We start from the raw sequence: 14,135 nt of genomic DNA, 5'->3' as shown, positions 1-14,135 counted from the left end.
ACACACTTCCTCTATCAGTGGAACTACTACGAACAAACAGATGGAGTGACCAGGGGATTGCCCTTGTCGCTGGCTATTGCTAAGTTCTGCATGGAGAATGTTGAGGAGGGGGCTCTGAGTTCATCACCTTTATGACCCAAATGCTTTTTCAAATCTGTCGATGACACCTTTGTAGTGTGGACTCCAGGTACTCCAACAGTTCCACAACCATCCAAACAGCTTACATCCAAACAGTCAGTTTACGATGGAGATGTAGAAGAATGGTTGCATCCCGTTTCTGGACTTTCTAATACGATGGAAATCGGACAGTAACCTCGGACATGGCATCTATCGGAAACCCACTGTCACAGATTTATACCTCAACAATAACAGCCTCTATCATGCTTCCCGACATAAGAGTAGTTGCTTCTACTTTAATTAACCGTGCGAAAATTCGCACCCGGAGAATCTCCCCAAGGGAATAAAATGCTTACATATGACATTCCTACAGAATGGCTCCATGGCAAAGGAAATCAATTGGGCCCTTAAAGGAGCCAACAGAAAAACCAGGAAACCTAACAATGAGGAGGATCCAGTCACTGAAATTCGTCTTCCCTGTATTTCCACAGTTTCTGGAAGGAGTGCCAGGATCCTGAAGAAATACCATATTAATACCATCCACAAACACATAGGGAAGCTTAAATCACAGCTTATAAGGGTCAAAGATGACCTGGGACTCAGGATGGTTGGCGTTTACAGGATTCCCTGTGAATGCACAGCAGTGTGTAATGGCCAGACAGTTCGCATGGTGGAAACCTGCATCAAGTAGCACAGGAGGTGCTCCTTTGTGTTACCCAGAGAAATCGGTGGTAGCAGAACATTGCACTTGCAATGGCCATAGGACTGACTTGGACAGCATAAAACTACTGTGCTGCACCAATGGCTTTTGGGACCACCTGGTAAGGAAGTCATTGGAATAAAATTACAGGAAAAGAATTTTAATGAAGATGAAGGTCTCGTTCTAAGTAAGAACTGGAATTCGATGGTAAACAAGGTGGGACAGTGGAAACCTAATTGGATGAGGACTAACCAATCTGGAGGGATGAACAATGGGGCTATAAATAACACCGGACTAGATTTGCCCAGGCATCATCCCTGATGAAGTTAATAATTAAATCTGACAGTCTTTATATGCATTGATAAACTTGAAGGAGGAATTATTTTCTGCTGGTATCCCACAATTTGCTGAATTTATAACTATATCAGTACATGTCATTTACGTTTGTCATGTTTGTAATATTCTGTATTGCTGCTGCAAAAAGCTAACTTTAATGGTATTTACACCCTGGGTATGTATGTCGATGACAGTAAACATGAAATTGAATATATATATTTAATATGAAATCATTGTATTGTTATGCCCTCGGCCCCCTCCTTTGTGAGAATCGCAAGAGCCCTAGTCGAGGGGGGGGTCAACTGACCCAAGAGAGAAAGAGACGTGCTGAATAGACACAGGAAAATGGGAGAGAGAGAGAGAGAGACGTGCGGAAGACCACGTTCTCCCAAGAAGCAGAATAAAGGCGACATTGACTATTGTCTCATGGAGACCACGTGAAAAGCCCTCGGGCAAAGTGGGCTGGTTGAGAGAGAGATCGCATTACCTGCAACCTGATTGACACCTGCGATCCCGTGAAGAAGTATAAAGGAGGGTCTGAGGGGGGGAACCCTCAGACGCACCAAGGAGACACCAAGGAAGCACGATACCGATTCCCGTGGGAGCGGGAAGCCATTTTGAAGGAAGCCACGTGCGTTAGATTCCAAATGTTGAATCTGTGGCTAGAACCAACAAAAGACTGCTTTTAACTAACAACGGGGAAGCCTGCTCCCCTGATTCCAAGGATTTGCTCTGCAAAGACAACGGGCAAGTGTTTATCTTTTCTAAACCATCTCTCTCTCTCCAACGTGAAAACCCCAGCAGTTCCCACAAGGGAAAAGCCTGCAAACTTCTGAGTGACTCTTTATATTTCAATTGGACTCAGTATTACTCCTAGACAACTATAGAGCTTATTTCTGATTGATTATTGTTACACCGGTGTTTTGGATTGAGTTTTGACGATGTATATGATCTGAATGTTTTGTATTAACCATACGTTTGTGCCCTTTTTGAATAAAACGTTTGAAAATAGTAGCAACCGACTCAGCTGATCCCGCTATCTTTGCTGGTAAGTTACCTGGTTACGGGGTTACGTAACAGTATAAAGAGGCCAATCACATGAGTTTTAAATGAACAGAATGTTCTAGAATTTCATTTACATTTTGAGTCAGTATTTTCATATTCAGATTTGAACCAATTATACAAAAATGCTGGAGACATTCTGTTATAATATACACAAAATGCTGGAGCATACAGCAGGTCAGGCAGCATCTACAGAGGGAAATGCATAGTTGAAATTTTGGGCTGAGACCCTTCATCAGGACTGGAAAGAAAAGGAGCTGAAACCAGAATTAAAAAGTATGTGGAGGAGGAGGGAAGGTGAATCCCAGTGAGAGGGAGAAGCAGGAGGGTGAGGAAGGTGGGAATAATGAGAGAAGCTGGGAGGTGATAGGTGTGAAAGGGCATGAACTCTTAACTATTACTATTTCCACATCTGCCAAATGGCCTATTGCAGTATTTTCTACTTTTTTTGGACATTTCTAACATTTGCCATTTTTGATGTTCATTTCTTGAACCAATTCTAATTCACAAGGGCAAATGAAATTTAAACAGAAGACTCAGGAATTATTTCCATGTGAGAAGAAAATTCCAGCTGAGTTGAGGAACCTGAATGAAAACTTAAAACTTTTCTGTGTGTTTCTTGGAGTTCAGGATCAATAACAGGTAAGTCAGGAAAAGAAGATTTAAATGCAAGCATCAATTAGAATGAGTTGAAATTGCAGACAAACTTGCACTAAATGAATCCTATTCTCTGCCCTCTGAAAAATAGTTTTGAATGCTTCCCATAATGATTCATTTGCTGTTTATCAAAAGATTCACCCAGGTTCTTTAAGCCATCACTGCATCATGTCTGTTAAAGTTGCCAAGCAAGTTTCAGACTAAGTTATCACTAGCAGGGTTCATTTGAAAATCCTGTCCTGTGTGTAAGGTCACCTAATTGAGATAGCAGAATTTGCTGTCTCTGTTTCTTCTGTCTGAAATGAGGACTATGATTTCCAGGCACTGTAAATGGCTGATGAAGATGCATTAAGTCCCAATGATCTTACTATTTTGTATTCAACTGAGTGGAAGAAAAATCAAAAATCCTCTAACTGTTCTGTAGTCAGACTCCTACTGATCTTATAAAAATAAGTTACATTGGAAATCAGAAATAAAAATAGGAAATATGAATCAAGATCCGTTTCTTTAAATACTCTTTACATTTTCCACCTTTCAACACCTGATATACCTTTAACTCAATTTTGAGTCATCAGCCTGAAATATCAGTCCTGCTTCCAATGCTCGTCAATCTGATGAGAATCTCCAGCTATTTCTGTTTTTAATTTTTAGCAAAGGGATTGGTATTAGGAAACCAAATACATAACATCTCTGAGCAAGTTTGTGGTTGGATTCAAAGGAAGAAGCATCAATCTGATTGGACGATCTTCTTGACAGAGTTTCTCCTCTTCCAAATAAGTCAATAGAAAGTTCCTATTGCCTAAGGGGCAAGAAAGCATGATAAATAATAACTAACTCAAAGTCTCATGCAGCAGAAAAGGGAAGTGCTGGGTGGACCGCTAATAATCAGAATCAGAATCAAATTTATTATCATTGACATATCTCATGAAACTTGTTTTGTGGCAACAGTACAGTGCAAGCCATGAAAAAATACCATAAATTATAATAAAAATAAATAATGCAAAAGAGGAACAGCGGGGTAGTATCCATGGACCGTTCAGAAATCTGATGGCAGAGGGGAAGAAGCTGTTCCAAAAAGGTTGAGTGTGGGCCTTTAGGCTCCTGTACCTCCTCTCTGATGGTAATAATGAGAAGACAGCATGTCCAGATGATGAGGGACCTTAATGACTGCCACTTTCTTGAGGCACTGTCTTCTGAAGATGCCCTTGATGGTGGGGAGGCTTGCTGAACCTACAACCCTCTGCAGCCTCTTTCAATACTGTGCGTTGGAGACTCCACTCCAGGCAGCGATGCTTTCCACAGTACATCGGAGAAATTTGCTATCATATAGCTGCTGGCATGCTTTCTTTATAATTGCATCAAAACATTGAGAAGAAAGGTCTTCTGAAGACGTTGACGCCCAGGAACTTAAAGTTGCTCACCCTTTCCACTGTTGACACTTCAATGAGGTCTTTCTTCTGTTCTCTTGACTTCCCCTTCCTGAAGTCCACAATCAATTCCTTAGTCTTGCTGGTGTCGAGTGTGAGATTGGTGTTTTGACATCACTCAACCAGCTGATATATCTTGCTCCTGTATGCCTCCTCATTGTCATGTGAAATTCTGCCAACAAATTTATAGATAGTGTTTGAGCTCATGAGTGCAGAGTGATTTGAGCACTGGGCTGAGCACACATCTTCGAGGTGTGCCTGTATTGACTGTCAGCAAGGAGGAGATTTTACTACTGATCCACACTGATTGTGGTGTCCCAATGAGGAAGTCAAGAATCCAATTGCAGAGAGGGGTATGGAGGCCCAGATTTTGAAGCTTGTTGATTAGTACTGATAGGATGATGGCATTGAACACTGAGCTGTAATCGATAAAGAGCAGCCTGATATATGTTTTGCTGTGGTCTTGGTGCTCCAAAGCCAAGTCAAGAGCGAGTGATATTGCATCCACTGTAGACATGTTGTCGTGGAGGCAAATTGTAGTGGTCCTAGGTCCTTGCTCAGGCAGGAGTTAGTTCTAGTCATGACTAACCCCTCAAAGTGCTTCATCACAATGGATGTGAGTGCGTCTGGACAATTGTTGTTGATGCAGCTCACCTTGTTCTTTTTGGGCACTGGTACAATTGATGCTCTTTGGAAGGATGTGGAAAAAATCTGACTGCAGCAGTGAGAGTTTGAAGATGTTTTTGAAAACTCCATCCAATCGTTCAGCACAGGTTTTCGGTATCCTGTCAGGTACATCAGTGGGACCTGATGCCTTATCAGGGTTCACCTCCTTGAAGGATCCGAGTCAGAGATCACAGAATTGCCAGATGCCATAGGGATTCACACTGGTGTAACTTACTATTTTCTCTTTCAAAGTCTGCATAAAAGGTTTTGAGCTCATCAGGGAATGAAGCATCACAGTCATTTATGCTGTTAGGTTTTGCCTAATAGGAAATAATGGCATGCAAGCCCTGCCACAGCAGCTGTTGTGCATCCAATTGTGTCAGAAAATCTGCACAGAATTGCCTTTCCGCTCTCATGATGGCCTTCCACAGATGAAATACCTGGACTTCTTGTAAGATTCTGGATCACCTGACTTGAACGCCACATATCCACATCTCTAGCCTTTGGCGGACTGCAAATCTCCTTGCTCATCTAGAGATTCCGGTTTAGATACTGCATGCTTGATATGTTCTCAAAGGCATGCACTCATCCATGCAGGTCCTGATGAAGTCAGTAATGAGTGTGCCACATTCATTCAAATCCAAAGACAAATCTCTGAATATGGTCCAGTCCACCAAGTCAAAGTTGTCCTGTAAGTGCTCTTCCACCTCCCGTGACCATACCTTTGCATTTCTCACCACTGATGCTGCAGTCCTCAGTCCCTGCCTGTATGCTGGGAATAGAAGTACAACAAGGTGATGAAACTTACCAACGTGCAGGTGTGGGAAGGCACAGTAACCATTCTTGATTGTAGTGTAACAGTGATTAAGTATATTGCTTCTCTGGTACCACAGGTAACATATTAGTGGTAGCTTGTCAGAGACTTCTTCAAGATGCAGGATCTCGGTGAAAGCACATATCAGCTGTATGAACCTCAGCGTTTAATAAAGGCCAGCAAGATATGGAGATGTCAAAAACTGCTGGGAAGCTGGTGGTCCTACCAAATGTAATAGTGGGCCCTTTAAAAGATATTTCTTTCTACTTCCTGCCTGTCAGCCTACAAACCAAATTATCTAGATGCCAATTTATTGCTCTAAGTTTTCAGATATTCAGTTGGACAATACCTGGGTGGACTTTGACTAGTCTGTGGAACAGCTCTCCCAATATAAATACCAGTTATTTGAGGTGTGTGACGAGGTTTTATAAGATTGACTAGGCTGGGGGCCAATTTGGTATGCAAGTTAATATCAAGTGGCCCATTCAGTATTGATCTATTCTAGTTTCAATGTAGAACTGAGTGAATGTAAAGCATTTCAGCATATATTTCACAGTCAACTCTATAAGTGAGTCTAGACTTACTGTACAGTACCTATAAACCAGACTGGATAAGGCAGCTAGATATTATCTTCTAAGGGCAGTTGTGAACCACAATGGGTTTGCATGGCAACCTGATAGCTCTGAGGTCATTATTTCTTCCAGCTACTGTTTTTGAAACTTCACATCATTCACTGAAATTACATTCCACAGTTGTGCCATCACAATTTGAATGAATGAAAAGCGGGGTTAAAATACTATCTATGAGAAACACGAAGGCATTTATGAAAGCAACCTGTCCCAGTGACTGGTGACAGAGGCCAAATAATTAAATAGATAGGATGTGAATCAAATATCAAAATATCTTTTTACCACATGAGTAAAGTTTGCTTTCAACGATAGTTCCAGGTCGAGGAGTAATAGCAGTCTATTTGCATACTGCTTGAACTATTTTCTATGGAAATGGAAATACTAACATTAGCCACTAAAGTCACATAAATATAACAGGATACGCAACACAAAACTGTCAGAATATAATTTGGGAACCAAGTCTTGAATGGCTATAGGGAAAGAAGGCAAATGCAAATATAAATCAAGAAGTTAGGTGAAGGACATACAGTCTAGAACAGTATATTTTTTCAAAACTAATTCAGGATTTTCATCAACATGGGTTAATTGGAGCACTTACCATATTTACTGTACTCTTGAAGTTGAATGCCAGATCTTGGAGAACAAGGAAGTTCTTAAGGACTAATTGCCATTTGGAATCGGCAAGCTCCAACACTGACCTAATAGTTTCTTCACTGTCTTTTATTGTCAGAGATTGGTAACAGTCCTCGAAGCTTCTCATAGATGCTTCAACCTAACTTGTATCAAATGTATCACAGATTACTTTCAAAATTAACTTGTCACACAACACAATCTTGAAATCCAGTGAACAGTTTGATGATGGGCAAAAATTATAAACAATGAGACAAGAAAGCAGATTATTCAGCAACCATATGAAAATACATGGAATTTTCAAAACAAATAGGGGGCTAATTTCAATAGCTGCTAAATATGAACATCAGGATTATAATGCATAGCTAGCAAGGTGATTGGTTGATTGTGCAAGGGATCAATATTGTAACTGGCTAACACAGTGAAGAATCTAAATAGAATTTAATCAATAAAGTATTTTTCATTATTAGAAATATGTGCATATTAATATGCATAATATGAATCAAAATTTTGTAACAAAGTTTACAGTAGCTAATCTCAGAACTAAAAACGTCTGTAATTAAAGATTTAAAAAACATTTGAAATTAGCATAACAATCTTGAAAAGTGCAGCAACGGTTCGGTAGGCTAAATGTAAACAGTTCACCTCTTCAGCTTGTTTCAGAAAGTTCATGTAATATTGCAAGTGATCAATTCGTGCATTCAAGTTCCAACACAATCCTTTCCATTCTGCATTCAGAGTAATAAACTTCTCAGAAAAAGATATTACTTCAGGGACTTCAAATGCTTCTGCCTGTTTAATGATGTCTTCAATATGTTTTAATTCATTTGCTATCACCTGAAACAAATATATTACTCCATTAACATATATTGGACCAATCAAAAGAAGTTCCATTTATAAATGTTGGGCAGTATTGACCAGAGAAAGAAAAAGCTGACACAGAATTTTAAGTCAATAGCCCTTTACAGACTTGAATTATTATTTTGGTACTGTCCATTCATGCTGCCTGAACTGATGAGTATTTCCAAAATTTTCCAAATATTTTTTTCCAAATTTTTGCATCATCAATATTTTACTTTTATCTTGATGGAAGGCCACATTTCTTCTTTTATCTATGTGTCACGTGCACCCATATGAAGGATTCTGTTTTTTACATTATATACTTATTGGTGATTATAACCTGAGTGCTCTGGTTTCCTTCTTCAACCAAAATACATGCTGCTTGGTACATTAATTTACAATTGTAAATTACCCCTGGTGCAGGTAATTGATAGGAGAATCAGGTGGAATTGAAGACCATGGGAAGAATGGATTATGGGTAAATAAGTTGGGAAATGGGATTGATCTGAAAGTTAGTATAGACTTGATAGGCCAAATGGCCTTCTTCAATATCATCAGGAAATACAAAGTAATATGAGAACTAAAGTTGCTACAGACTCCTATTTTTTTTAAACCCAACATGATTTATGGGCTTGGTTAAAGGAAGTATTTCAATTTGCAGTCTGGCTTTCCTTAAAAAAAAAATCAAGAAAAAAATCCCATACCCCTAAAAAATCTGAATCCATTCAATATTTTTGAAAGAAGAGTGTGCATAACATAATTGTAAAATAGTAAATTAATAATCACAAACAAGAGAAAATCTGCAGATGCTGGAAATCTGCAGATTAAATCAGTAAATTAATAGTGTTCTTTTGTGTGAATAATACTAGCATTAATTTCTCTGTGATTTGATTCATTTGTGATTGATGGCTTGGTAAGGTGACTTTAACAGGAATTTGTTGGGCTTTTTACCATCAGTATAAATTTTTGATTCCTGCAATAATGTTATTATTTTAATAAGCACTTACATATATAATGATAACAATTTAAAACAATAATACTCTCCCTTCATTCAAAAATAGATTTAGAAAAAAGTCTGTAAATATGCATTACCTTGGCTTGATCAGACAGTTCCAGATATTTCTTCAGAACATCTTTGGTTTCAGAGAGACAGGAACCTGGCTCTAACTTACTGGAAAGTTGAGATCTGCATGCCTGAAGATACCCTGAGACCTTGAGAAACAGCACATTTTTTGGTTAAGCCAATTTCAGAAAAAGTAACCTGAAATACTGATGCAATATACAGCTAGCTAGACAAATCTAGGACAGTCACTTCTAATGATAGGAAAATGAGAAATTTGTCATACAAGTATTACTTTCATTGGATTAATCCATGTGCTGTTTATAGATAATTTAAACCTATGATTTAATAAAGTTAACCATCGTCAGCAATACACAAGCTTCTAATTATTGTTATTTGATTGTTCTCAAAATATATTTCTATTCAATTAACAATAACATTTTCTGGAAAACATGTTCATTTGCTTCAATAATTTAACCTTTGGTAACCTAAAAGAATGGAAGCATTGAAACGGAAGAAACAGTTTCCTGGAAAGAAATCTATTGCCTCTGCTATTGAATTTTATTTCAACACTGTTATTTAATATAATTTCTTAAAACTTCTTCACACTTTTAGCTATCAAAATGGATTCCTCTGTGTTTTGCTCAGTCAAGCACCAGACATCAACTCTTTTCGAAAGTACAATTTTATTTAATTTGTTTTATTAGTTATGACAATATCATTTGTGAAACCATCTAGGTTTTGTGTTATTTCAACTAGTAAGAACTGATAGTAGTTCTACTGGACAAAGTTACCATCTGAACAAAAACAGCCATTTATCTGACTGAACACAAAAAATGATTCTGTTTTCAGTTTAAAGAAGCAAAATGACCCATTGTGTTGAAATGTATTAAACTCTTCCTCTTGGTGTTTGTTACTTAATGTCATCTGTTTTTGCCAGTTCCTTGCAACAACGGACGAAGTGTTTTCATTCTCTGATATTATTATACAGTATTTGTACCCAAATTATTAAAAAGTATCCCACCACAAATCTGTTATGTTTCTGCCATGTGTTTGTAAAACTACTAATTAACTAATGAAACAAATTAATGACTGCTGGACAGCAAAAATCCATATGTACCCACATGTGTATAGGCAGAGGCTCACCAAGGAATCGTACTATTGAAATGATTTGTATGTCATTATTGGTTGCCACCTCTGCAGCCTTCTATGAAGAAGAACTTTCTGTCAGAGGTTTGGCAGGGCCTTATGATTCACAATTAAAGTAACCATCACTGGAGGCTTCATTACTACAGGCTTCTGCAGCCTATGAGAAGAGACACATCAGGGGTGTTGTTGTCAGCATTTTACAGATGTCTCATATGGTTTACATGCCAAGGGACACATGACATTTCTATTTATAGGAAACAGACAGAACATACACTGGGTTTCATATCACAAGCAAAGTACAGAAAAATTGCTATTCATTGCTCATTTCTTGCAATCAGAGCACTCCTCTACTTAAAAGGCATCAAAGTCGACCATATCTTAACTTCAAAAATAGCTTCATGCATTTGTGTGCCTGATTCCCCGCCCTGACTGCCTTCACATTATTATAGTCAAACGCCCCAATACCTTTTCAACCAAGGGCCAATTTAACAGAATATCTAATCAGAGGAAAGGCATTCTCCATAGGTTATTGTTATGCCATCGGCCCCCTCCTTTGTGAGAATCTCAAGAACCCGAGTCAAGAGGGGGGTCAGCTGACCCAAAAGAGGAAGGGACGTGCTGAATAGACCCAGGGAAATGGGAGAGAGAGAGAGAGACCACGTTCTCCCAAGAAGCAGAATAAAGGTGACCTTGACTATTGTCTCATGGAGACCACGTGAAAAGCCCTCGGGCAAAGTGGGCTGGTTGAGAGAGAGATCACATCACCTGCAACCTGATTGACACCTGCGATCCCGTGAAGAAGTATAAAGGAGGGTCTGAGGGGGGTAAACCCTCAGACGCACCCAGGAGACGAAGGAAGCACGATATCGATTCCCGTGGGAGCGGGACGCCATTCTGAAGGAAGCCACGTGCGTTAGATTCCAACTTTTGAATCTGTGGCTAGAACCAACGAAAGACTGCTTTTAGCTAACAACGGGGAAGTCTGCTCCCCTGATTCCAAGGATTTGCTCTGCCAAGACGACGGGCAAGTGTTTATCTTTTCCAAATCATCTCTTTCTCTCTACAACGTGAAAACCCCAGCGGTTCCCAAAAGGGAAAAGCCTGCAAACTTCTGAGTGACTCTTTATATTTCAATTGGACTCTGTATTAACCCCTAGACAACTATAGAGCTTATTTCTGATTGATTATTATTACACCGGTGTTTTAGATTGAGTTTGACGATGTATATGATCTGAATGTTTTGTATTAACCATACGTTTGTGCCCTTTTCGAATAAAACGTTTGAAAATAGTAGCATCCGACTCAGCTGATCCATCTATCTTTGCTGGTAAGTTACCTGGTTACGGGGTTACGTAACAGTTATACAGTTCTGAGCAGCCCTATCATTGAAAGTACATCCCAGCCACTCAACATGTTATGGGGAGAAATTACCGGAAGTTTGAGAAATTGATGTTCATGCTCTCAAGTTGGAGGCTACCCAAATGAAATGTGAGGTGTTACTCTTCCAATCTAAGAGGAGGCCATAAACTGACATGTCAGAATGGGAATGGGGAGTGGAATTAAAATGATTGGCCACCGGGAAATCCTCTGTGTTACAGACAGAGCAAAGATACTAGACATCGCAGTCTCCCGATCTATATCGGTTCTCACCAACGTAGACGAGGTTGTACTAAGCACGCTGATTACAGTAGATAGCCCTGACAGACTGCTCGGTGAAGTATTGCCTCACCTGGAAGGAGGAGGAGTCCAAAACATCAACTGTTTGTTCCCCTGCATAGATGCTGACTGGCCTGCTGAGTTCCTCTAGCATTTTGTGTGTGTTACTCTGGAATTCCAGCATCTGCAGAATCTCCTAAGCAGCCTTTTGATCTTCAAGCACAAGGACAACACCCCCAACTTGAGGTTAAAAGGGCCTTTCCACCTTTCACATTAATTGAACATAAAACATACTTGGATTATCTACAATTCATCAAGGGATATCTTGGAACGGTCTAAATGGTAACAGTTAATGTGCCTCACAACTCAAATGAGTGCAATAAAATAGCAATTCAGTTAACCTTGTGTGATCCATATGCCTGTTGTCCATTTATAGGTGTCTCTTCTATACAAGTCTGATACAGCAAATATGATGAGTTTTCTGGACATCCCAGGATAGAATCTGCAGCTGATATCCTGGGCACTGGAAGCCATGACAGCCCTGACATTGACTGTCCTTCCTGTGTTTTAGCAGCTGGAGTGAGGCAATGTATCAAGTTGAACCAGCATTAGTGATTGAGATGTATAAACATTCCATTTCTCATTCTACTCCTCCAACATGCAATTAACAGGACAACATAGCAACAACAGGCCTTCTTGTCTCTGGAGGCCAAATCCAGAAGATCAGTTAAGATTTGGAAGGTGTAATCAACTCTGTCTAAATTCTTTGAGCCCAAGGTGCTGCCCAAAGCCCTGAGAGAGTTCGGGGAAGACAACTGAGATAATTTTGACCCAGAGTCTGCAAGGCTGCCACCTGAGCTTATTAAAAGAAAACAATAACCAGTTGCATCAATATGTGCAAAACTTTCCCAAAAGCTCATTATACACCCTTTTATGAATGATAATATTTGAAAGCACCCTGCAGCATTATCTCACATATGCCAAAGTTGAGCTCCTCATTTCTCTCTCCTTTTGTAGACTCTTTTGACAAGCTTACCAATATCTTATACATCCTGTTCATCACAAACCCCAGTGGTTTGTGTTTTCTCCTGTTCAGCAAAGTTTCTGAAGTCAGTACCCTCTGGCAGTCAATCACAACAGTTGCCCCTTTCATCAATCCCTGCTCTTGCTTACTAATGCTCTAAAAGTAAGCAATTGCAATCCAGTCTACCAGCCAAAGACACATAATGGAATTGCCTGCAAACTCATTTCCTATGTCAGTAGATCTCTAGGGTGATATTTCCTTTGAAGAATGCTTGCTTCACTATAAGGAGATTTTTTTTCTATCTGTATTGCTCTTGCAGAGAAAGGAATAACAACATTAAGTGATGCAATTTAGGAACCAAGACATAATCAACCAAAATGTTCAATATTATAGTTCACTGAAGTGAAGTTGTCAGATGCGGGGGAAGAAAAATCAATACTGCAACTTTCTTCTGCTGGGCATCTAACACCAATGCCAAAACTTGGAAATGCTTACTCCTCTTTTATGCCAGCAGGGATATTTAACTCCTGTGAGCTATTTCTGACCCTGGTTCCCTTTCTAGTAGGTCACAATCTCTACTTCTGTAAGAGAGACATGACATACCTGTGAAAAACTTTGAAGAATGTATGCGTTCTTTAGAGCCCAGAACAATGGAACATAAACATAAGAGCAGTTAAGATAAGAACATTCATTAATAATGCAACCATCAAACGTGCCTACTGTGCCAAACTTCAACCCACACTTTGGTACATCAAACCACCAGGCTGTGCTCCCTGTTGCTGCATTGTGAAAAACAGAAACAGGAGGATACAGAACAGAAAGTTGTACAACACTGGCCTGATGGAAGAATCAGAACCAGGTTCAACATTACTGGCATATGTCTTCGTGAAATTAGTTAACTTTGTGGCAGCAGCACAATGCAACACATGATAATATGGAAAAAAACTCAGAATTACAGTAAATTATGTATATACACACTGTTACGTAACCCCGTAACCAGGTAACTTACCAGCAAAGATAGATGGATCAGCTGAGTCGGATGCTACTATTTTCAAACGTTTTATTCGAAAAGGGCACAAACGTATGGTTAATACAAAACATTCAGATCATATACATCGTCAAAACTCAATCTAAAAAATAATAATCAATCAGAAATAAGCTCTATAGTTGTCTAGGGATAATACTGAGTCCAATTGAAATATAAAGAGTCACTCAGAAGTTTGCAGGCTTTTCCCTTGCGGGAACCGCTGGGGTTTTCACGTTGGAGAGAGAGAGATGGTTTAGAAAAGATAAACACTTGCCCGTTGTCTTTGCAGAGCAAATCCTTGGAATCAGGGAGGCAGGCTTCCCCGTTGTTAGTTAAAAGCA

The 14,135-nt window shown here is 39.4% G+C and overlaps 1 protein-coding gene across 5 annotated transcripts in view; it reads right to left on the bottom strand.

Annotated features, from left to right (window-relative positions):
* The window catches only part of ccdc141 (coiled-coil domain containing 141), a 144,881-nt gene that overhangs the window by 62,033 nt on the left and 68,713 nt on the right, over window positions 1–14,135 (bottom strand). For all 5 annotated transcript variants that reach the window (XM_073047113.1, XM_073047112.1, XM_073047114.1 and 2 more), the window contains 3 exons: window positions 8,971–9,090; window positions 7,684–7,875; window positions 7,007–7,180 (listed from right to left, as the gene is read on the bottom strand). In XM_073047113.1, the coding sequence (XP_072903214.1) occupies window positions 7,007–7,180; window positions 7,684–7,875; window positions 8,971–9,090 (486 nt within the window). The remainder of the gene's footprint in view (window positions 1–7,006; window positions 7,181–7,683; window positions 7,876–8,970; window positions 9,091–14,135) is intronic.

This window comes from Hemitrygon akajei, chromosome 5 (genome assembly GCF_048418815.1).
Source record: "Hemitrygon akajei chromosome 5, sHemAka1.3, whole genome shotgun sequence".
NCBI classification, from domain to species: Eukaryota; Metazoa; Chordata; class Chondrichthyes; order Myliobatiformes; family Dasyatidae; genus Hemitrygon; species Hemitrygon akajei.
The sequence above is the reverse complement of the archived record's forward strand: the minus strand, read 5'-3'. Positions and strand labels throughout refer to the sequence as shown.